The sequence below is a fragment of the Eschrichtius robustus genome, chromosome 13 (genome assembly GCF_028021215.1).
Source record: "Eschrichtius robustus isolate mEscRob2 chromosome 13, mEscRob2.pri, whole genome shotgun sequence".
NCBI lineage: Eukaryota > Metazoa > Chordata > Mammalia > Artiodactyla > Eschrichtiidae > Eschrichtius > Eschrichtius robustus.
This window is the reverse complement of record NC_090836.1, coordinates 106,861,576-106,886,283: the sequence shown is the minus strand read 5'-3', so window position 1 is coordinate 106,886,283 and position 24,708 is coordinate 106,861,576. Positions and strand designations below refer to the sequence as shown.

General features: G+C 45.0%; 1 protein-coding gene and 1 pseudogene across 12 annotated transcripts; both read left to right on the top strand.

The window, feature by feature from the left end:
• RABL2B (RAB, member of RAS oncogene family like 2B) lies at window positions 1-17,051 on the top strand. 12 transcript variants are annotated; one of them, XM_068560314.1, is made up of 10 exons: window positions 32-123; window positions 1,801-1,962; window positions 9,447-9,476; window positions 10,642-10,721; window positions 11,331-11,437; window positions 13,659-13,770; window positions 14,082-14,209; window positions 14,610-14,693; window positions 15,494-15,580; window positions 16,154-17,051. In XM_068560314.1, the coding sequence occupies exons 2-9, from the start codon at window positions 1,856-1,858 to the stop codon at window positions 15,572-15,574; spliced, it is 729 nt and encodes a 242-aa protein (XP_068416415.1). In that variant the 5' UTR covers window positions 32-123; window positions 1,801-1,855; the 3' UTR covers window positions 15,575-15,580; window positions 16,154-17,051. The 12 variants fall into 12 exon arrangements, with proteins under 12 accessions (XP_068416412.1, XP_068416415.1, XP_068416418.1 ...); XM_068560311.1 differs by lacking the exons at window positions 15,494-15,580; window positions 16,154-17,051 and adding an exon at window positions 14,865-15,347 and having other exon boundaries at window positions 1-89; XM_068560317.1 differs by having other exon boundaries at window positions 14,112-14,209; window positions 15,494-17,051.
• On the top strand, window positions 16,181-23,784 carry LOC137775888 (glucose 1,6-bisphosphate synthase-like; annotated as a pseudogene).
• The last annotated feature ends 924 nt before the right edge of the window (window positions 23,785-24,708 follow it).

The following is a 24,708-nucleotide window of genomic DNA, read 5'->3' as shown; positions in this document are numbered from 1 at the left end:
GTCTTTCAGGCCTTTGGCCGGGCAGCCCTCCTAGGGTCCTTGCGCGGTTGCGTAGCATCTGCGAGGACGCGGGCAGCGCTGGAAGCTGAGTGAGCCGCGGTGGGACCCGGGCTGACTCGCGGGGTCTGAGACAGGGCAGGGTCCGGGACGGGGCGGGATCCGAGGGGTACTCGGGGCCTTGAGGGCAGCTGGCCGTGGGCGGACCGACCTGCGGCGCTCCTGGTCTCCAGCCCTCGCCCGGGAACGGCCGAGAAGACGAAGCCGCGCGGGTGGCGGCCTCGCATGGGGGAACCGCCCCTCCAAGGCCGTCCTCGGGCCCTTGGCCAGTGGGGGGAAGAACGGGACAGTGGGTTCTGGCAACGGTGGGGGGGGGGGGGCGAAGGCAGCCCAGCCTGGCTGCGGGGGTAAAGTGGTTCTCAGACCTGTTTGGTGCCCGAAAACTACTTGAGTGAAAGAGAACTTATCCACTGGATGGCGAGGGCATCGACAACCATTGAAGGTCTTTGAGAACGGGTTTGGCTGCGTTTGGCTTCCGAACAGGTCGCTCCAGCTACAGGGTGGAGGTGGAAGGGGCAGCCCCTCATTATGCTTATCAAGCATCTGCCACTTCCCAGTCACTGCTTTTGAGGCTGAGGGTACCTCGGTAAAGAAGGCTGGGTCCCTACCTGAGCAGAAACAATAGCATTGCAGTTAGGGAAACTCAGGGGTCCTGTCGGTATTTTCCACCCTTGTGTGCACGTCTGTCATAGCTCTTGCCACAGTAGACGTTGCCATCGTGTCTCCCATCCGGGTGCAAGGTGTACCCGTGATGAACCCTCAGTAAGTGCGGGCACTGATGCTGCGTTGTCGTTGCATCGTTTCTGTGTGCCGAGTTAACTCAGAGTGTGGACTACGGCACATTCCCAGTAATGTTTGTGAAGTTATATTTGGGCTTAAGGACATGAGGATAGTGGAATTGTTACGCCTCGATGTTGGCACTGGGTGGCTGGTGATGTCTTGTACAGACAGGGAACGTGAGGAGCGACTTCGGGGTGGGCAGGGCTTAGGTCTCAGGTTATTTTTGCCTGTGTGGAATAGTTCGCTATTCAAAATCTGGTAGGCAATTGCATACCTGAGTCTGGCACTGAGGGAAGCGATCTCTGTGGAGACACAGATTTGGCATCATCATTTGGCAGCATTTAGGAGATACCTGAAACTAGCAGAGGTTGAAATAACCCTAGAGAAGAGGGTCTGGGGAGTGCCTAGTTTGAGAGAGGAAAAGGCAGCTACTGATGGCAGTATGATGGAAAATGAAGTGGAAGTGAGAAGCATGAAGTAGAGGATCAGGAACACAGGTTAGGTTTCTTTGGCTGTGTGATCTGTCATTCAGTGATGAGAGTTCAGGCTTACAGAGCCCTGTCTCTTTGTCAGACAGTGTCTCAACTCAATCATGTGATGTGGGCACTGATTTTTGTCCCTGCTTTACAAGTGAGAAAACGTTTGTAGGTAAAACTTGTAAAGCTTCAACATGGCTTTAGAATAGTCTCTCCAGGTAGGAGTGGGAGTTGTGGTTCTGAGCATAGCTGAAGTAAAGAGATGACATAGGGTAAACCGCTCTCAGAAGATCTGGGTGGGGACAAGATTACAGCCCCATGATTCAGCAAGTGCTAGCCAGGTTGGTGGTGAATAGAGAAGGATGTAAGTGTTTCCTTGGGCCCCTCTCTTGTCAGCTCATTGTCTCCCCTGTCCAGGAAGAGGAAGTGGATTTGGTGGAGGGGACTTCTCATCTCTTTAACAACAGCCTCTTCTTGATCTTCCCAGATGGTGACAAGACCCACCTCCCCTGAGCTGATCCCCTTTCTACAGCCAGGAGCCAATGGCCGGGGACAGAGCCAAACCCTGTGAGCTGGACCAAGAGAAATATGATGCCGATGACAATGTGAAAATCATCTGCCTGGGGGACAGCGCTGTGGGCAAGTCCAAGTATGTCGGGAGACTAGGGAAGAAATGCCAGGCCTAGAGTGGGTCTGGGTTATTAGAAAAGTCCTCCAGAGGCATAGAGGAGCATGGCTTCTGTGGGAGTGGTGAGAGAGTAGTCTTGGCTGGAGCCCAGGTCTGCATGGGGGCACAAGGGAGCGTCACATCAGCAGCTGTGTGTGTTTGGGGAGGAGGGCGTCCCCAGGGACAAGTCACAGGACTGAGGAAATTGAGCTTTATGCATGAGTCCTGGCAGAAAGTATGGGACGGGTCACCCTAGAGACTACTGAAGCAGTCCTGGTGAGGTGAGAGCTGGGGTCTTCCTGTGTGTGGTGTGGGGCTGAGAGATTGCAAGATGCAGACAGTGGGAATGGGGACAGGAAAGTGTGAGAAGTGTGACTGGCACAGCCAGCGACAGGTCGAAGGAAGGTGGTGAAGATACTGTCTTGCAAGACCTCAGAGTTGCCAAGAGTGGATAGAAATGGTGCCTGACTATAATCAGCGTAATGATTTTTTTTTTCTTAAAAGATTTAATTTTTATTTATTTTTGGCTGTGTTGGCTCTTGGTTGCTGCGCGCGGGCTTTCTCTAGTTGCAGTGAGCGGGGGCTACTCTGTTGAGGTGAGTGGGCTTCTCATTGCGGTGGTTTCTCTTGTTGCGGAGCATGGGCTTTAGGCGCACGGGCTTCAGTAGTTGTGGCACACGGGCTCAGTAATTGTGGCTCGAGGGCTGTAGAGCACAGGCTCAGTAGTTGTGGCACATGGGCTTATTTGCTCTGCGGCCTGTGGGATCTTCCTGGACCAGGGATGGAACCTGTGTCCCCTGCATTGGGAGGCAGATTCCCATCCACTGCGCCAACAGGGAAGTGCCAGTGTGAAGATTGACTCACTCTTTTAAGTGACTTCAGGGCCTCTGTGCACAGGCGTGGAACTCCCCCTGAAGGGGGGCTCTGCAATGCTGGCAGCTTGTCTCCACAAGGTGTGAACCTGTGTCTCAGCTGCCTTGGACCACTGGGGCACACATCCATTTCTGCCTTCGCAGGATGAGGGTAAACTTGCCCCTAACCAGATGCCTAGTTTAGTCTTATACCCCAGGTGCCCCAGTTCCACCGTGGTTTCCAGTTTTATCTGTTATTAACATATCCTTAGACCCAGGTAGCTGTCAGTAATTCCCTAGGGGCTTTGCTGACTTGGGGCAGAGGTCACTAACTTTTCTCAGCCTCAAGTCTGTTTATTTTAAAAGGTGCCCTGGGAAAAGCAAAGCAGGAACTTGTGGCGGGAATCCTAAACTCAGGTCCTCATCTAAATGTCCAGACTTTAGGTGTGATCAGGATTGTCATACTGTAAAATGTCTAGGAAGCAACTCAAAATAACTATTTTCTCATCACAGTGCTCTGGCTAGAACTTCCAGTACTATGTTGAATAGAAGTGGCAAAAGTAGGCATTCTCTTGTTTCTCATTATAAGGGAAAGCTTTCGGTCTTTTGCAATTGAGTATTAACTGTGGGGTTTTCATATATGGCCTTTATCCTAGAGGTAATTACCTTCTATTCCTAGTTTTTTGTTTTTTAATTTTTTTAAATTTATTTTTATTTTATTTTTGGCTGTGTTGGGTCTTCGTTTCTGTGCGAGGGCTTTCTCCAGGTGCGGCGAGCGGGGGCCACTCTTCATCGCGGTGCGCGGGCCTCTCACTGTCGCGGCCTCTCCCGTTGTGGAGCAAAGGCTCCAGACGCGCAGGCTCAGTAGTTGTGGCTCACGGGCTTAGTTGCTCCGCGGCATGTGGGATCTTCCCAGACCAGGGCTTGAACCCGTGTCCCCTGCATTGGCAGGCAGATTCTCAACCACTGCGCCACCAGGGAAGCCCCTATTCCTAGTTTTTGTCATGAGATGGTGTTGGTTTTTGTCAAATGCTTTTTCTGCATTTATTGAGATGAATATGTAGGATTTTTCCTTTGTTCTATTAATATGATATGTTTGACTAATTTTCTTAAGTTGAACCATCCTTATACTCTGAGAATAAATCTCCCTTGGTCCTTTTGATGATGTATAATCCTTTTAATATGATCTGGTTTGCCAGTGGATTTTTTGAGGATTTTTACAACTAAATTCATGAGGAATATCGGCCTGTAGGTTTCTTTTCTAGTAGTGTCATTGTCTGGCTTTGAAATCAGGGTACCACTGGCCTCATAGAAAGAATTATGAAGTGTTCCCTCCTCCTCAATTTTTGGGAATAGTTTGAGAAGGATTGGTGTTTGTTCATGAAATCGTTGGGAGAATTCACCAGTGAAGCCGTCCAGTCCTGGACTTCTCCTTCTGGGAGGTTTTTGAAGACTGATATAATCTCCTTACTTGGTATAGGTCTACTCAGATTTTCTATTTCGTCTTGAATCTGTGTGGTAGTTTGTGTGTTTCTAGGAATTTGTGCACCTCATCTCGGTTATCCAGCTTGTTCGTTCATCGTATTCTCTTGTAATTCTTTTTGTTTCTGTAAAATTGACGTTACTGTCCCCAGTTTCAGGTCTGATTTTGATCATTTGTGTCCTCTCTCTTTTCTTAGTCTAGCTAAGCTTTGTTGATTTTGTTGATCTTTTCAAAGAACTAATTTCTGGTTACATTGATTTTTCCCTGTTGTCTTTCTATTCTGTATTTTGTTTATCTCCACTCTAATCTTTATTATTTCCTTCCTTCTGCTGGCTTTGAGTTTAGTTTGCTCTTTCATTTCTACTACCTAAAGATGTACAGTTATGTTATTGATTTAATTTGACTAAATCTTCCCTATTTGATTTAATTTCCACCTTTTTGTGAATTTTCTTGTTTTTCTTCTGTTACTCATTTCTAGTTTCATTCCATTTTATTTGAAAAGATACTTTGTATGATCTAAGTCTTTTAAATTTTATTATGACTTTTTTTGTGGCCTAACTCATGTTCACTTGAGAAGAATATGTATACTACTATTGTTGGGTGGAGTAGTCTGTGTATGTCTGTTAGGTCTAATTGGTTTATAGTGTGGCTCAAGTCCTCTGTTTCATTGTTCTACTCATTATTGAAAGTGGGGTATTGAAATCTCAATATATTATTGTGCAACTGTCTATTTCTCCCTTTAGTTGTGTCAGTGTTAGCTTCATATATTTTGGGACTCCGTTGTTTGGTGCGTATATGTTTATAACTTTTGTATCTTTTTGGTAGATTGAACTTTTTATCAATATATAATGTCCTTCTTTGTCTCTTGTAACATTTGTCACTTAAAAGTTTATTTTGTCTGACTGTAGTATAGTCACCCCATTTCTCTTTTGAATACTGTTTGCATGGAATATCTTTATCATCCTTTTGTTTTCCAACCTCTTTGTGACCTTGTATCTAAAGCAAGTGTCTTACAGTTAGGACATACCTGGATCATGTTTTTTTAATATACTATGCCAATCTCTCACTTTTAATTGGAGAGTTTTATCTGTTCTCATTTTCAACAACAATAATTAAAGTTATTACTGATAAAGAAGGATTTACTTCTGCCATTTAGCTATTTGTTTTATGTGTCTCCTGTTTTTTTTCCTCAAGTACTCCATTACTCTTTTTCTTTTTATTTTTTTTGATTTTTTTGTAGTGTACTATTTTGAGTCCCTTCCTGTCTTGTATAATTTTTTTAGTTGTTTATTAATGGTTGCCTTGAAGATTATAATTAATATCTAAAATTTATAACAGCCTATTTGAATACCAATTTAGTTATAATAGTGTACCAACACTCTGCTTCTATATATTTCTATCCCTCCCCTTGATATTGTTTTGTCACATATTACATCTTTATACATTGTGATCATTAACATAGATTTACAATTATAGTTTTACATATTTGTCTTTTAAATCATGGGAAAAAAGAGGAGTTACAAACCAACAATAGGAGAATACTGGGTTTTTTGTTTTTTTTTTTTTTGGCTGCGTTGGGTCTTAGTTGCTGCGCCTGGGCTTTCTCTAGTTGCGGCGAGCGGGGGCTACTCTTCGTTGTGGTGCACGGGCTTCTTATTGCGGTGGCTTCTCTTGTTGGGGAGCACGGGCTCTAGGTGCGCGGGCCTCAGTAATTGTGACACACAGGCTCAGTAGTTGTGGCTCGTGGGCTCTAGAGCGCGGGCTCAGTAGTTGTGGCACACAGGCTTAGTAGCTCTGCAGCATGTGGGATCTTCCTGGACCAGGGTTCGAACCCGTGTCCCCTGCATTGGCAGGTGGATTCTTAACCACTGCACCACCAGGGAAGCCCGAGAATACCGGTTATTATATTTACCTGTGTAGCTACCTTTACTGAAGATTTTTTATTTCTTCATACGGCTTCAAGTTACTGTCTAGTGTCCTTTCATTTCAACCTAAAGGACTTATTGTACCATTTCTTATAGGACAGATCTACTGGTAATAAGCCACATCAGCTTATGTTTATCTGGGAACATCTTAATTTCTCCTTCATTCTTGAAGGTTAGTTTGCTGAACATAGAATTCTTTGTTGACAATTTTTTTTTCAGGACTTGAAATATATCATTCCGCTGCCTTTTGATCTCAGTGGTGTCTGATGAGAAACTGGCTGTTTATCTTATTGAGGATTTTGTCTTTGAGTTTTGACAATTTGCCTATAATGTGGATGTCTGTGAGTTTATCCTGTTTGGAGTTTGTTGAGCTTCCTGGGTGGGTACATTCATGTCTTGCATCAGGTTTGGGAAGTTTTTAGGCATTATTTCTTCAAACAGTCTCTCTGCCCCCACCCCTCTTCTATTTATGATGCATGTGTTAGGATGATTTATGTTATCTGATAGGCTCCTTAGGCACTGGTCATTTTTACTCGTTTTTCTTTCTGCTTCTCAGACTGGATAATTCCAGTTGCCTTATCTTCAAGTTTGCTGATCCTTTCTTCTGCCTTCTCAAGTATGCTGTTGAAACCGTCTAGGGAGTTTTTCATTTAAATTATTGTACTTTTCAGCTCCAGAATATCCGTTTGGCTTCTTTTCATAATTTCTATCTCTTTATTAATACTCTCATTTTGTTTATATATTGCTTTCTAATTTCCTTTAGTTCTTTGTCCATGGTTTTCTTTAGTTTTTTGAGCATATTTAAGATAATTGATTTAACTTCTTTGACTAGTAATTCCAGGGTCTGGATTTCTTCAGGTATTGTTTCTGTTAAATTCTTTTTATCATGAGAATAGGCTGTACCTTCCTGTTTCTTTGTATGCTTTGTAATTTTCTGGTTGATAATTAGACATTCTGAGGATTTTGATGTGGTGACTTTGGAACTCAGATATTCCCACTCCTCGGGTATGGCTGATTTCTGCTTGTTTAGAGCTGGAGTATCCACTTGTAACTTTTCCATACTAATTTTGCAAAGTGTATATTCCATCTTGTGTGTGGTCACTGATATTTCTATTCCATTATCTGTGATCAGACAGTGACCTGATAAAGATTTCCTTAAATATTTGGCTCCAAAAGGGGAAAGAAACAAAGAGGTATTCCTATCCCTTTAAACTTCCAATAGATGCCAGCAGGGGAAGACTCTGAAGCCTGAGAGAGCTGAGATCCGGCTCCTCAGCCAAACTTTTTGAGGAAAGTGTCTCTACTGGAGCCAGACATTTGGAACACGGGTCACTGCCTAGCTGCAGTGGGCCTGAGGAGCGGGTGACCGTTGCTGGTTTGTGCGTGTTGTTCTTTTGCACAAGGCCAGCACTCTCCTTTTATCTAGCACTCTCCTGTCATTGCGTCCAGTCAGGTTCCAGAGTTCTGAAGGAGTTGATTCTGGTCATTTTTTCCAGTTATTGGTTGTTTCAGTTGAGGGAGTGACCCATAGAACTTCATACTCCTCCATTCTATGTAATGTCCTCAAGGTTCATTTTTTTCCTACACAGATATCCAATTGTTTCCACACCATTCCTTGATAAAACAATCCTTTACCCCATTGAATTGCAGTAATGCTTTCGTTCTAAATCCAGTGACCATACACGTGGCTATATATATTTTAAGTGTGTGTTTACTGTCTGTCTTCACCCACTAGACTGTAAGCTCCATGAAGACAGGAATTTTCCTCTGTTTTGTTAAATGTTATATCATGGCACCTAGCATAGTATCCGGCAAATGGCAAGCACTCAGTAATATTTTTAAATTTTTTTGTACGAAAATGTATTTGTCCATTCTTCTGTTGAAGAACAGTTATGAAATTATCATTTTTATGGTATTAGACACAATACTGCAGTGAATATTTTTATGCCTATCATCTTGGGCACACAGTCTATTAGACTTGAGGTGTAATTGCCCACTTTTAGGATTAGCTCAAACTTTGACTTATCCCAGTTGCTCTTCAAAGTAGTATATTAAGTTCGCCCTCCTACCGGCACAGTACAAGAGTTTCTGTTGCTCCACAAAATCTGCAACATTTGGTATCATACGACTTTTTCAACTTTGCTAATCTGAAGGATGTGTGTGCTACTTCATTTTGTTTTAATTTGCATGAAAATCATTAATTTACATTAAAATCATTCAAGATTGAGCATCTTTTCATATGTTTTTTAGCCATTCTTCTGAATTGCCTGTTCATATTCTTAGGACCCAGGTTGTGTGTGTATTCTCTTATTCACGTATCAGAGCTGTTCATAATCTCTGTATATTAATTCTTTGTCAGTGATTGGCATTGCACGTATCTTCTCCCAGTCTGTGTTTTTTGTTTTCTTTTGTTTTTTTCTTAACTTTTCATTTTGAAATAACAGATGTACAGGATGTTGCAAAGAGAATACAGAGAGGGCCTGTGTACCCTTCACCCAGTTTCCCCAGTGGTTATATCTTACATAACTGTAGTATAAGATCAAATTCAGGAAACTGGCATTAGTTCAATGCATATGTATAGCTCTGTGTCATTTTGTCACATGTGTAGATTTGTGTAAGCATCACTGGACTCAAGATACAAAACTATTCCATCACTGCGGAGGCCTTGGTCGTGCTGTCCATTTATAGTCACGCCCACCCCACTTCACCTCCTACCACCCCTAACCCCTGTAACCGCTAATATACTCCATCTCTATAATTGTGTCATCTTGGCAACATTGTATAAAAGGAATTATACAACATGTGACCTTTTTCACTCAGCATAATACCCTTAAGATTTGTTCAAATTGTTGGGTATATCAGTAATTTGTTCCTTGTTATGAGTAGTAGTCCATATTATAGATGTACCACAGTTTGTTTATTCCCTAAAAGGAGTAAGCTGGGGTCCCTGCCCGCAGGGAAAGCATCTGTGGGTGCTGGGTCAGCGTTATAGCCGAAGGGTGTCAGGAACTTAAGGGGAGTCAGAAAGAGGGTGGGTGGGTGGTTCCTGGGCATTGTCCTTGAAAGGAAACTGTGTAGCTGTGGAAGGAATGGGAGGGGGAAAGCCACAGCTGGCTTCCAAGTTTTCAACCCTTGGGTGGTGCAACAGGGGCAAGGAGGAGGAGCGGTGAGGGATGCACCTGACCACCTTGCACATTCTCCTTACAGACTTGTGGAGAGATTTCTCATGGATGGATTGTATCCTTCAAGTTTTGAAATGCTCCTTGTTCCTGTGGCCCTTTCCACCCTCATGCCAACTCAGCCCCACTGCCCACCCCTTTGCTCCAGTGGTCCAGGGAGGAGGGATAAGTGAGTAAATTCACAGGTTTCATTTCATGCTGGTTTCTCACCAGCTGACCTACATGGCATCACATGTAGTTGGTGCTGCATATTTTGAAGCTTACTCACATTTGGATTTGCTTTATATTAGGAAAGCAGTGGAATGGCTAACAGTACCTCGTCAAATGCCTGGGCTCAAACCCCACCTCTTCCTTCTTAGTAGCTCTGACGCTGGTCAAGTCACTTAACGTCTCTGACCTCAGAGCTTGGGCTCTCTAATATTTAAACATTCTCTGGTATGAATCAACTTTGTAAAATAGGAACTGCCAGCCCCATCCTCCTTCCGTGAATCGTTGCATTGTGCAGGTTTGGAATGAGACAATTGGGATGGTTTTTAAAAGCTTCCCAAGTGAGTCCATTGAGAGCTGTGGGTTCTCAGAAGAGCCCTAGAGCCTCCTGCTCCCTGCCCTGGGCCCCAGCCCCCCATGGTGGACTCTAAGTGTATCTGACTTCACCTTCTACCAAGTCCTCCTTTGCCCCCACCCACCTGCATCATCCCAGCTCTCATGGTTAAACCACACAGCATCTTGCAGCTTCAGGAAATGTTATTCCCCAAGCTTTTTGATAGGGTTGCAGAAAGCAAACTACAGTTCATAAACAAGTTTGTCAGCTGTCTGGCTTATGAAGACTGTTTTTCCCTGGGACTGTCACGTTGCTTCTTACGGCTGGGTTTCCTCTCTGGCCTGCAAGAGCCCCATCCACAAGGAGCTGGGGCATCCCCACGGTCTCATTTGCCAGCTACGTGATGCTGTTTCAGACAGCTGCTCTGTAAAATTCCAGTCCATGTTTTCCCTTGGACTTAGCTGGCCAGCACATAATCCCAACCTCTCCCACCCCTCACCTTTCCATGGAGCTTGTGCCTGTGATATTTGAAGTTGATCCTCTGCAACACTCATTCAATTTAAAATCTAAATAACTTCTTAAAAAAGGAGAGAGAGGGCCCATTCCATCACACCAGCAACCACCCCCCAGCACCTTTCTTAGGTCTCTTTTCATTCATCTTTGCTCCTTAACCTAAATGCAGTCAGCCCCAGCAGCTGTCCACATACGCCCTGACCCTGTACAAGCACACGGCCACGGTAGACGGCAAGACCGTCCTTGTGGGTGAGCACGGTGCCGAGCCACGCCAACTCTCAAGAGGGAGAAGTGGTGGGGGAGAGAGTCCAGCAGGGGGAAATGAGGCCCCAGGCGTGGATGAAGGGTGATGGGTACAACCCAGAGAGCCAGGAAGCCAGGGAGGGTGGGAGGAAGCACGCAGGGTTCTGTTCCGTGCTCTTCAGCCAGTGTAAAGAAATAACAGGGTTGGTCTGAATGTCGTCTGCCACAAAGGGTTTGGCTTTAAATGGGGTCACAACCTTCCCCTTGGCCAGGCCACACGTCCAGCCTGACTGTGTCCGCCCTCTGTGATCAGCACACATGGGAATTGGGCCTAGTTTTGACCTTGGAGCGTCCTGCATCTTATAGGTGGGGGAAGGAGGGCACTGACCCTCTCCCTCTTGGGGCTTCCTGTCTGTATTCTCCTTCCTCCTGGCCCTGTGTCTCCCTCTCACCCACCCCCACGCACCCCCAGGTGCACTACACCCTGACAACACACCTGCGAGCGGCGTGGTCTCCGTTCCTCCCCATCCTCCCACGTGTGCCTGTGTTTCTGAACACAGACACCGCACAGAGATGCTCAGCGTCTGGGGCTCTCTGCCCTTCGTCCCCCATCAGGCAGTCAGAGCTGTGTTCACGTTGCAGACTTTTGGGACACAGCAGGCCAAGAGCGGTTCCAGAGCATGCACGCCTCCTACTACCACAAGGCCCACGCCTGCATCATGGTATGAAACCGACTGGAGGGCAAAGGCTCTGGGCAAGTCTGGCCTGAGGGGCGAAGGGGTGCAGGGCCCAGCAGGGCTGAGCCCTCCTCACCAGGGCGGGGTGCTGGCAGGAGGGATTAGGGCAGGCTTCAGACTGCACGTGCTTCCCAGAGGTTCTGAGGGAGCACATGCCAGGGCCAGCTTCTCTTCCGGGGGTGGGGGGTGAGGGGGGGTATGGAGCCACCATTCCAGCGGGAGGAGCAAGGTCAGGGCTTCGTCATCAGGCAGAGCGTCTGAGGGTCAAACACAGTCTCTCCCTGACGGAGGCCTACCTACTCAGGCAAGCTGCTAAGGCCTCCCTCATCCGCTGCGCGCTCGGGGCAGGTGCTGGGGCGGAGCGGGCCCTGGTTCCCAGGGAGCTTTCCCTCCAAAGTGGCTCCCTCCTCCCTCTCAGCCTCTCACTTTGCTGTCTAGACCACAGTCCTCAGAGGTCCACCCCAGTAGCCGGGGGTAACAAGTGCCGCAGGAGAGCCTGACACTCAGCTATGGCAAGGGCCACAAATAGAGAGAAGAACTGTAAACCTGTGTCCTTTAGGACCTCCTGCCCACAAACTCGCTGGCTCCTTTCTCAGGCTCTTCTGTCCCTTAAGCATAAGATCTCTTGAAATTTTCCAGAATTTAATGCTAGTACCTCTAATGGGACAAAACAAAAGAGGGTAACAAGGTAAGGCAAATGGGGGCAGAGTAGTGCCAGCAATCGTGACCTCTTGCCTCTGACACATCTCCATTAGCTCCTTTTGGGCCCTCTTCTGAGACCTGGGGTGTTTGTCCTGCCAGCATCCCTGCATACCTGTATCTGCAGGTGCCTACCACCAGCCCCAGCCTGCTGTACGGGGCCTTGCAGGTAGAAAGCGCTCAGCCTCTCGTGACCACATGGGGATCTGATAGTCCCAGAGGGAGCTGGGGTTCCACCCCCCTCCTTGAAACCCCAAAGGGTATGCTTCTCAGCCTAACCAGCTCCTCCTGAGCTCTCAAAACAAGGAAAGGAAGCTCAGGAAACCAGACCTGGACAAAGGGCGACTGACAGTGATCATGGCAGGCAGCCATGGGAGGTGTGAAGCAGATTCCGGAAGTTTCATTACAAGCGTATTTTAAAAGAAGTCTTTTTTGGGAATTCAAGACAAAGTAGTCGTTTATTGAAGTTGGGCCTGGGGAGTACCATAGAAGAGCCTCTCAAGTGGACCTCCTGCTGCCTCAGTTGTGACAGCTGCTGACCAGAGCCCACTGCCATGCAGGGAGAATCTCTGGCCCTGGACACGGTTACTCCCAGGAAGGGCTGGGTTGTTTAGAAGTAAGATCTGCCATTCCAGCAGGTTACAGGGTTGTGCATCTCAATCCACTGTTGTGCTGGGGCGGTTTGGACGTGTGAGTCTATTCTGGAGGGTGGCTTGGCAACAGAAAGCTGGCCTTTGAGGAGCTCCTGTGAGGGGCTTGAAGGATCCCTGCAGCAACAACTTGAAGCGTCTTAGGACTTCTGTCCTCCCTGCCCTTAGAGCCAGGCACAGTGCTCATGCTTCTTGCAGATACTTCTAAATAGGTAAAAACTGTAAATCATAGAAAGTTAATAAAATTATGATAAGCTACAAAATAATAAAAGACAAAAGTACTTTTAAAAAGTTTAAAATACAAAATTAAAAGTTTATAATTAAAAGTAAATCAAAATAACTGAAAGGAAATTCTAGAAACATTTAAGATTATCATAAAGGAGGTGTTTTGTTGGGTTTTTTTGGCCACACCACGCGTGGCATGTGGGATCTTGGTTCCCCAACCAGGGATCGAACCCACGCTCCCTGCATTGGAAGTGTGGCGTCTTAACCACTGGACCAGCAGGGAAGTCCCATTATAGAGGAGTTTTAAACAAAGTTTAAGCAGTAATTAGACTAAGAAAAAAACAAAAAGCTTACCATTTGTAATGGACTTATCAATAAGTAAATGATACAATAAGTAAAATGATAAAATCTGGTTAAAATAGGTAAATAAGGTTAGGTGACAAGATGAAGGTTCTAGAGGGTGAGAAGGGTGGGCAAGGCATAGCCTTTGTGGTTAGAGGGGATGCAGCTCAGAGCGGTGCATGGTCCGAGTTCGCAAGCCCGTGTTTGTCTGCTTGTGTGTGTGTCACCTGGGGGTGGCATGCAGAGACATTGATACACTTGGGCTGTCTTCTTTCCTCTGCTAATTGCAGGTATTTGATGTGCAGAGGAAAATCACCTACAAGAACCTGAGCACCTGGTATACAGAGCTTCGGGAGTTCAGGCCAGAGATTCCATGCATTGTGGTGGCCAATAAAATCGATGGTGAGGCCACCCAACACCTGGGTGCCAGCAATTCATGGGGGAACCCACCATCACACGTTTCCTCTTCCTTGCCTGGACCAACGAACCATCAATAGTCCATTCTTTTTCCCAACATACAGCCCTTGGTTGCTTGCCATCACTCCCCTCCCAGTAAGGATCCAAGTGAGCCAACCTGCCTTCTCGAGACACAAATCCCAGTGAAATGAACTCTTTCTAAGACACGTCCCCTGGTTGTCCCTGCTCATCCCTCTTCCTAGAATGGGGACCTCCAGTGACCCACCCTGCAAAATTCTCTCCCTTTCCCTTTGTAGACAGGCCCATGTCCTACCTTCTCTCTACAGCAGACATAAAGATGACCCAAAAAAGCTTCAATTTTGCCAGGAAGTTCTCCCTGCCCCTGTACTTTGTCTCAGCTGCTGATGGTACCAACGTTGTGAAGGTAATGGGAGACTGCAGAGACAGTCTTGTAAGGCCGGGGAAGGCCTGGTGCTGAAGTTACCAGGGAAGCGACGGAGAGAAGGGCTGGCTGCAGGGATGGTGGAGAGGACGGGCACTGTTGTGGGGGCTGTGCTGAGCATGTGGTGACAGGAAGGGCTCGTGTGAGCATTGACAGTAGGGGCGGTGATGGGTTGGGCTTGGTGAAGAAAAGGTACATTGACCATGCATGGGGTCAGGGTGACAGGGAAAAGGTGAATTGAGGAGTGACCTTGCTGATTTGAGGGTGGAGTACTGTGTGGGCATATGATGGGGACGGGGCCAGTGGGTACAGGGCAGGCAGAGTCCAGGCCACTGGCCCCACGGCCTCGTTTTCCTTCCCACCACCTTCACCTTACCTCCAGCTCTTCAGCGATGCGATTCGATTAGCTGTGTCTTACAAACAGAACTCCCGGGACTTCATGGATGAGGTTTTGCAGGAGCTTGAGGTAGGTCAGGTGGCATAGAGAAAGCGGCTTCTCTTCCTAGGGGTGCAGAGCATAACCCAATAGACTGACCTTGCAGGCAACACGTGCTCGTCGAGGGCACTGCCCCTAGAGGTGTCAGAGCTACAGCTGGGCAAGTGCAAGGCCAGGCCTCACCTGCACGCTTGTTCACAGAACATCAGCTTGGAGCAGGAGGAGGAGGATATGCTGGACAGAGAGCAGCGTGGCCGCATCGAGAGCCCGCCTCCCTCCTGAGTCACGGAAGGAGGCCTCTCCCCATGGCCGGCTCGGTGGGGAGGGGGAGTTCAGCATACCCCTGCCTTCGGCAGCCCTTCAGCTCTCACCTGAGACATTCTTCCAGGCCATCCCCTGCCATACCTCCTGCAGACCCAACCATCCCGTTTGCTCCCCCACTTCCATGGCCCATGAGACCTGACCCTTCACAGTTGTTGCCTCCCCTGTAGTCACGGGCAGGGAAGGGGTCAACACCAGCAAGAGCCATCAACAGGTGTAAGAGGTCCACACCAGACCCTGAGGCAGAATTAAGGATGGACCCTCCAGGTTATGTGGGACAGTGAAGAAAATCGGGGAACATTCTGTGTGTGTCTCTTAAATAAAAGGAAATTTAGGTGGGTTTTTTCCCCCTCCCAGAACTGACCTCAGGGCCTATTCGTTGCATTTCTACCAAGGGAATGATTTCTAATTCCTGACTATCCTTTTTCCTCTTTAGTCTCCCAACGAAACCAGCCATTTTAAGAAAATGGTTTTGAGCAGAGAGCTGTTCATTCCATACGTTTTTCCAGAGTTCTTCTAGGTACAGCCAGTACACTGATGAACAGCGAGGCCAAGATCACAGGCCCAAGTTTGTTGTTAACATCACGTGAAAGCAGGTGACTGGTCTGGCCATACTTAGTAATACACAAACATTGTAGTTGTAAACATCAAGGGTCAATACAGCCACACCACAAGGCACACCTGTTTGCACTGTAAGAAATTGACTTTAGGAAAGCTTCCTTTAAAACCCCTATTTCAACAAGGGAGGCTTTCCTTCATTTTTTTTTGAGGACTAGTGTGGACATTGTACCTCCTTGGGTGGCAAGGGCTGCTGAGAACTGTCATGCTGCCTTTTCCATTTATCTCCAGGACTTGTGGTTCACTAGGATGTTTTTATGATCATCTTGTACATCATTTCCATTTTTTAAATTTATTTTTATTTACATTGAATAGATGTGCATGCTTTGTGGGTATGGATTTCTCTGAGCAAAAAGTCACAAGAGAACGAGCGGCTCATCAGCCACATTAATAAGGGGAGACCGCCGTGATCTGTCATGTTATCTCTTGGTTTATTGTCACAGAGACCATTTCAGTGGAATTCAGTGTTTTTAAAAGAATGGGTATTTGGGAGTCAAGAACAAGCATTTTTACCCTTTAGATTACTGATGCTTACAATTTCAACTTCACAGATTTAACCCGACCAGGAAATTTCAGGAATGCGTTACCCTGGTGAGATGTACTTTTAAAAACAACAATAAAAACAACGCTTCAGTTATTATAAATGATTAATAAGTGTTTTTTAAATATAATGGCTTCACTGAGATATAATTCAAAAACCATATAATTCACCATCAGTATTGGTTTTACGTAACAACCATTTTGCATCACGTTCCCTAGAAGCAAAGCCTGAGAAGGCAACTCTTGTTCAGATGACTTATTGCGGCAGTTTTCTGTCTCTGCTGGGGACCAGCTTCAGTCTCCCCCTTCCTAGGGAAGCTCTGGAGGACAAACTGCCCCACAAGGATGGTCCCACTTTGAGACCAGGGGGCTTTTTGTGCCAGTTGGCCAAGTGTGTGAGGAGGAGGAGGTGGAAGGGATGACTGCTAGTGTCCAGGGCAAAGTGGCTCCTGTTTTAGCAAGGACAGTTCTCTGGGGAAAGGGCAGCTATGAGTTTCAACACTCAAAGTAGGTAGGGGATAAGTGCTCAGGCAGGGTGCCAGCGATATCCATGGCCACCTACCCATACATTGCTCAAATCCACCTGCTTCTTAAAGATCATTTCATCCTGACTGACATACAGGACCACCCCTGAGTCTTTTTTAAATAATTTATTGAGGTGAAATTACGTAGCATGAAATTGAAGTACACGATGCAGTGCCGTTTAGTACAGTTACAGTGTTGTGCAGCTATCACCTCTGTCTAGTTCTAAAGCATTTCCATCACTCTGAAGTAAAGCCCCTTACTCGTTAAGTAGTTTCTCTCCAACACTCCCTCCCCTCAGCCCCTTTTAAATACTGATCTACATTCTTTCTGTTTCTGTGGATTTATCTATTCTGGATATTTCATATAAATGAAATAAAACAATATGTGACCTTTTGTGTCTTTCACTCAGCATGTTTTCAAGATCCACGCATATATCATGTAGTTCATTCCTTTCTATGGCTAAATAATGTTCCATTGTATTAAATGCCACAAGTTGTTTATCCATTCATCCATTGATGGACGTTTGGATCCATCTTTCAGCTACTGCGAATAGTGCTGCTATGAACATGCTTATACATGTGCTTATATGCGCAGTTTTCAGTTCTTTTGGGTGTCAGAGTCTGCTCAGGCTGCTGCAACAAAATACCATTGACTGGGTGGCTTACAACAGGTATTTATTTCTCACAGTTCTGCAGGCCGGGAAGTCTTAAGATCAAGGTGCTGGCAAGGTAGGTTTCATTCTGAAGCCTCTTCTCTTGGCTTGTAGGCAGCTGCCATCTCACTGTGTGCCCACATGACCTCTTTGTGTTCAGGTAGATTCCTCTTAAAAGACTATATCCTGGGACTTACCTGGTGGCGCAGTGGTTAAGAATCCACCTGCCAGTGCCGGGGCCCAGGTTTGAGCCTGGGTCCTGGAAGATATACCACGTGCCGTGGAGCAGCTAAGCCCATGCTCCACAACTACTGAGCCTGTGCTCTAGATCCTGTGCCCTGCAACGAGAAGCCAACGCAATGAGAAACCCGCGCACCGTAGCAGAGAGTAGCCCCCGCTCGCCACACCTAGAGAAAGCCCATGCGCAGCAACAAAGACCCAACACAGCCAAAAAATAAATAATTTTTTTTTAAAAAGACTATCCTGTGACCCTCATCATGACATCCTAATTAGGGCCCCACCCTTATGACCTCATTTAACCTTAATTACTTCCTGAAGACCGTATCTCCAAATACAATCACGTGAGGGTAAGGGCTTCAACATTTAAATTGGGGGGTGGGGGAGGAGGGCATAGCACAGTGTATCTAGGAGTGGAATTACAGGATCATATAGTGGGACTTCCCTGGTGGCGCAGTGGTTAAGAATCCTGCCAGTGCAGGGGACGCAGGTTCCATCCCTGGTCCAGGAAGATCCCACATGCCGCAGAGCAACTAAGCCCGTGCGCCACAACTACTGAGCCTGTGCTCTGGAGCCTGCGAGCCACGACGACTGAGCCCACGTGCCGCAACTACTGAAGCCCTCGTGCCACAACGACTGAGCCCGTGCGCCTAGAGCCTCTGCTCCGCAACAAGAGAAGCCACCACAATGAGAAGCCCACGCACCCCAATGCAGAGTAGCCCCCGCTCGCCACAACTAGAGAAAGCCCACGCGCGGCTTTCAACACAGCCAAAAATACATAAATAAATTTATTTTTTTTTTAAAAAAAGATCATATAGTAATTTTATGTGTAAACTTTTGAGGAATTGCCAATGTGTTTTCCACAGTGGAAGCACCATTTTACAGTCCTACAAGCAATGTACAAGAGTTCCAATTTCCCACATCCTTGCTAGCACTTGTTATTTTCCATTTTTAAAGATAAGCCATCTTAGTAGTTATGAAGTGGTACTTCACTGTGGTTTTGAGATACATTTCCCCTTCATTTGTATTATTTATTTGGAGAAACAACTATTCAAGTATTTTGCTTATTTTTAAATTGAGTTGTTTGACTTTTTGCTGTTGAGTTATAAGAATTCTTTACATATTCTGGATATTAAGTTCTTATTTAGGACTTTTACAAATATTTTTCCCATTCTACGGGTTGTATTTACACTTTCTTGATAATGTCCTTAATGAACAAAAGTATTTAATTTTTTTTTTTTTTTTTTTTTTTTTGGCCATGCCTCGTGACTTTCGGGATCTTAGTTCCCCAACCAGGGGTCGAACCCGGGTCCTTGGCAGTGAAAGCACCGAGTCCTAACCACTGGACCTCCAGGGAATTCCCTGAAAAGTATTTAATTTTGATCAAGTCCAATTTATCTTTTTTTTTCTTTTATTGCTCATGCTCTTGGTGTCATATCTAAGAATCCATTGCCAAGTCCAATGTCATGAAGACTTACCCTTATGTCCTCTTTTAAGAGTTTTATGGTTTTAGCTCTTATATGTAAGTCATTGATCCATTTTGAGTTAATTTTTATATATAGTATAACTTAGGGATCCAGCTTCATACCTTTGCATGTGGATATCCAATTGTCCTAGCAATATTTGTCAAGAACACTATTATTTTCTGTCTGAATGGTCTTGCCACCTTTGTCAAAAATCAATTGGTCATAGTTGTATGAGTTTATTTCTGGACTCTCAATTCTATTCCATTGGTCTACATGTCTATCCTTATGCCAATACCACACTATTTCAATTACTGTAGCTTTGTAGTACAGTTTTGAACTTGGGAAGTATGAGTCCTTCAACTTCTTTCTAAAGATTGTTTTGACATCTTAACAATATTAAGTCTTCCAATTCATGAACACTGGATGTCTTTCCTTTTTTTTTCCCATTTATTTATATCTTTAACTTCTTTCAGCAATGTTTGTACTTTTCACGTACAAATCTCTCACTTCTTGTTTAAATTTATTTCCAGATTTTTTTAGATGCTATTTACTTTTTTATTTTTCCATTGCTGTTTATAGAAACAGCTGACTTTTGTGTGTTGATCTTGTACCCTGAAACTTTGCTGAATTCTTTTATTAATTCTAATAGTTTTCCTGCGCATACTTTGGGGTTTTTCTATAAATAGAATCATACCATGTGCATATTGAACAGGTTTTACTTCTTCCTTTCCAATGTGGGTAACTTTTATTTCCTTTTCTTGCCTAATTCCTCTGACTGGAATTTCCAGTACTATGTTGAATTAAGTAGTAAAAGCAGGCATCCTTGTTTTGTTCCTGACCTTAGGGGGAAATTTTTCCGTTTTTCACCACTGAATGTGATGTTAGCTATGGATTTTTCATATGGCCTTTATCATGTTGTAGAAGTTCCCTTCTATTCCTGATTTTCCGAGTGCTTTCATTATAAAAGGCTGCTGGATTTTGTCTAATGCTCTTCCTGCATTAATTAAGATGACTGTGTGGTCTTTCCACCTCACTGCTATCAATGTAGTGAATTACATTGATTGATTTTTTTATATTGAGCCACCCTTTGCAAACCAGTAAACAATGCCAAAACAAAAGAGCAATTTGAAAATCTGTTACTGAATGGGACAAACAAGGAGTTTCTTTGTTGCTGGATGACTTTTGGAGCTGCAGGACTTGGTTCTGCTCTGGTGGCAGGGTTTTGCTATATTAATGACCTTACAGTAATCCAATCAATACAGAAGATGCACAAATACCTTGAGAGACGTTGAGAAACTTTGTCTTGGGTATGACAGCTGGGGTCAAGTAACTAGCAGCTGCAGCATCCAAAGACTTCCTAAACTCACCATTTCAGTCTTGCTGGCTAAAGATGTTTCTGTGTACCTTTTTCCAAAATAAGTTCCTACATCATATGCAGTCCAGGAGCTCAAAGCAGTTGGAGGTGTGATGATTACTGCCTCTCACAACTGCAAGGAAGAGAACAGACAAAGGGTTTATTGGGAAACTGGTGTTTAGATCACATCTCCTCATGATGAAGAAAGTCCAAAACGTATAAAGGACTGTGTGGAACCCTGGAATGCTTCCTGGAATAATGATTTAGTGAATGCCAGCCTACTGGAGAGAGACTCTCTGCAGGACATTACAGGAGACACATGGAAGATCTGAAAAAGACTGATTTTCACAGGGAATCAGACTCAAAGACCACCTTGACATTTGTACATATATCTTTTCATGAGGTCGGACATGACTATGTGCAGTTGACTCTGCAAGTGTTTGGTTTTAAGCCTCCATTTCCATTATCAGAACAAAAAGATCCTGATCCAGACTTTTCTACCATTAAATGCCCAAATATGAAGGAGAATCTGTGCTGGAAATTTCCCTGAGACTGGCAGAGAAAGAAAACTCTCAGATAGTGCTATCTACATATCCCAATGCAGACCAGCTGGCTGTAGCAGAACTCCAGGAGGATGGTCAATGGAGAGTTTTCACGGGGAATGAGTTGGCAACTTTGTTTGGTTGTCGGGGGGAGGATATTTGATTGCCGGAAAAATAAATCAAGAAATTCTGATGTGAATAATGTTCATATGTTAGCCTCCACAGTCTCTCTTCCAAAATTTTGTATCCAGTTGCACTTAAAGAAGGATTTTAGGGACTTCCCTGGGGGTGCAGTGGTTAAGAATCTGCCTTCCAATGCAGGGGACACGAGTTCGAGCCCTGCTCTGGGAAGATCCCACATGCCGTGGAGCAACTAAGCCCATGTGCCTCAACTACCGAGCCTGCGCTCTAGAGCCTACAAGCCACAACTACTGAGCCCACGTACCATAACTACTGAAGCTCACGCACCTAGAGCCTGTGCTCTACAATAAGAGAAGCCACCAAAATGAAAAGCCCTCACACCACAACAAAGAGTAACCCCTGCTTGACGCAACTAGAGAAAGGCCGTGTGCAGCAACGAAGACCCAATACAGCCGAAAATAAAATACATAAATAGATTAATTAATTTTTTTAAAAAAGAAGGATTTTATTTTGAAGAAATATTACCAGACTTTAAATGGCTAGGAAGTAGGATAAAAGACCTGGAAAATGGGAAAGAAGTCATTATTGCATTTAAAAAGTCCATTGCTTTTCTGTGTGGAACTTCAGTTTTGAATAAAGATGGGGTGAGTACAGCCATTGTCGTGGCTGAGATGTTATCTTAACTGGAAACCATAAACATAACACTGAGCCAGTAACCGATTAAGGTTTGTGAAAAATATGATCATATTTCAAAAACTTCATATTTCTTGTGTTTTGATCTGACTACCAACAAATGCATATTTGAAAGTCTTCACAATTTTGATTCTCCAAAAGAATATCCATCATATTGCATACATGGGACATTACCCGTGAATATGACAGCAGCCAGCCTAATAAGAAGTCAATGCTGGGGCTTCCTTGGTGGCACAGTGGTTAAGAATCCGCCTGCCAATGCAGGGGACACGGGTTCGAGCCCTGGTCCAGGAAGATCCCACATACCGCAGAGCAACTAAGCTCCTACGCCACAGCTACTGAGCCTGCGCTCTAGAGCCTGTGAGCCACAACTACTGAGCCCACGTGCCACAACTACTGAAGTCCGTGCGCCTAGAGCCCGTGCTCTGCAACAAGAGAAGCCACAGCAATGAGAAGCCCGCGCACTGCAACAAAGAGTAGCCCTCGCTCGCCACAACTAGAGAAAGCCCACGCGCAGCAACGAAGACCCAACGCAGCCAAAAACAAATAAAATTAATTAATTAATTTAAAAAAAAAAAAGTCAATGCTGGACTTCCCTGGTGGTGCAGTGGTTACGAATCCCCCTGCCAATGCAGGGGACACGGGTTCAAGCCCTGGTCCAGGAAGATCCCACATGCCACTGAGCAACTAAGCCCGTGTGCCACAACTACGGAGCCTGAGCTCTAGAGCCCGTGAACCACAACTACTGAGCCCACATGACACAACTACTGAAGCCTGCGCATCTAGAGTCCGTGCTCCACAACAAGAGTAGCCCCCCACCACCGCTCGCCGCAACAAGAGAAAGCCCGCGCGCAGCAACAAAGACGCAATGCAGCCAAAGATAAATAAACTTATAAAAAAGAAAGAAAGAAATCAGTGCTGCCTGTGAATAAAAATAACCAAATGGTTACATTTGTTACCAAACTCAGGTTCAGCTGTTCACCGCTCAAAAGCCAATAATCGAGAGGCAAGTGTCAGTAGACAGGAAAGATGTTTTAATCAGAAAAGCCGGCAATCTGGGGAGAAGGCAGACTCATATCCCAAGACCAAATCCAAAGACTCTACTCAGCCACGACAGTTTTTAAAGGGAAAAGCGAGAGGGGGGAGAATCTCAGTGAATCATCGAGGCAGGAGGCTGTGTTCTGCATCCTTCCCTATTGCGTGCAGGCTGGCTGACTCTCCCTCCTGACGCCATCTTGCCCGTGTGATCTGCCTGCAGTGTTGCTAAGGAGGTTGTTAGGGATAGAGAGCTGGTCATTCTTTACTTAATTCTTTATTCTTACTTCTTTTTATCTAGGAAAAGAATAAACAGGTTAATTAGGTTCTTTCAAGTTTAGAGGGGAACAGAAATGGGCAAAAGAGCTACTTTCACATTTGCTTTTCAAAATGCTGTGTTGCTATTCTTCAGACAAGCAGGACAAAACCAAAGATAAGGTATTATGCAGAGAAGCGCACATCACCCAACCAGAGTGTCGCTGCCTTACTGAAAGAAGAATTGAAGAAACTTATTGAGGCTCTTCAATTAATTAATCAATTAATCAATAGTTAATCAATAGTTGATCTAAGGAAGAAATGGAAAATGTTACTTGAGCCAATTTGAGGGTTATAACCCAGGAGACAGTCTTTCAGAAAGCCCTGAGGACTGTTGTGCCCATTAGAGGTCAAAGAACAGTTATATACATTTTTGAGACAAAATGTTATATATCAAATGACATATTGATAGTTTACACAATCCCGATCTGCATGTACAAAGGCAGTAGTGGGTCGTCTTTGCTCCTTACAAGATTAGGAAGGAAGGTTCTCACCTAAGGAGGTCTGGTTAATGCAGATGCACAGCACACACTAAAGGGTCTGAAGAGGCCCAGACCGGGAGAGAGAAATTTTAAGTTTAATTGTTTCTTGTCTTGCCACAAAATGTGAATTTTATTTCATCACTCTGATTAAAAATTTTCTTGAGCCCAGTAAAAATGGACTGACCTGGCGCTCTGTTTAGGTGTACACCCGTCCGTCGTTGCTTTCGCCGGCACTTGGGATCAGAAAAACCAAGCTGCGCCAGGACCTCGTGTTAGCATTCTTTATCTCATCTGGCTGAGTGTCTTTTTTCCTTTTATTTTCTTCTGTTTTGGTCAAGTAACTAAACAAACTGTATAAATTTGAAATGAAATGGTCTGGAGGGAAATTATTCAAACTTTTCATAATCTTGAACAAAAGTCATTACATTAGAAGTATCATAGCAACACATTGTTCTTCCTTTAACAAAAACATAACAAAAGTGAGTTTACTAATTAAAGTGTGATTAAGCTTAGTTCCAGTGTCTTGTAATTGTGTATAGCACATTTTATTTATTTATTTGGCTGCGCCAGGTCTTAGTTGCCGCACATGGGATCTTCGTTGCTGGGTGCAAGGTCTTCATTGTGGCACGCGGTACCTTTTTAGTTGCGGCATGCAGGCTCTTTTAGTTGCGGCATGCGGGATCTAGTTCCCTGACCAGGAATCAAACCCAGGCCCCTGCATTAGGAGCGTGGAGTCTTAACAAGTGGACCACCAGGGAAGTCCCCATAGCACATTTTTAAAAGAAGCATGTGTTATGTATTTAATTGTAGAGTTAGTTAAGGAAATTAATCCATTAAATTGGCAAGAAAATGGCACTGTTCCCAGATCACTGTGGAAACGTGTTATTGTTACATCACAGGTATTTATTTACAAATTAGAATATCTGCAGTAGGGCATTTAGCACTTCTATATGTGGTTTCAGCACCTCTGTTGAAGATGCTCTTGGTGCAGTATACATTTATTGTATATTTTTAAAATCCTGATGTTTACTGAACATAAAACAATAGGCAACACTCCTGGTGGCTTTGTTCTTGTCGAATTTCTTGGAACCTTCTCAGGGTCTGGTGTGAACTGAAATGATGTT

What these genes read in the sequence shown, in the direction of transcription:
- RABL2B (XM_068560314.1), top strand. Translation starts at nt 1,856, where the DNA reads ATGGCCGGGGACAGAGCCAAACCCTGTGAGCTGGACCAAGAGAAATAT. An exon ending in AGCGCTGTGGGCAAGTCCAA is followed by an intron (nt 1,963 to 9,446) that starts GTATGTCGGGAG and finishes TTCTCCTTACAG; the next exon opens with ACTTGTGGAGAGATTTCTCA. An exon ending in ATGGTACCAACGTTGTGAAG is followed by an intron (nt 14,210 to 14,609) that starts GTAATGGGAGAC and finishes CCTTACCTCCAG; the next exon opens with CTCTTCAGCGATGCGATTCG.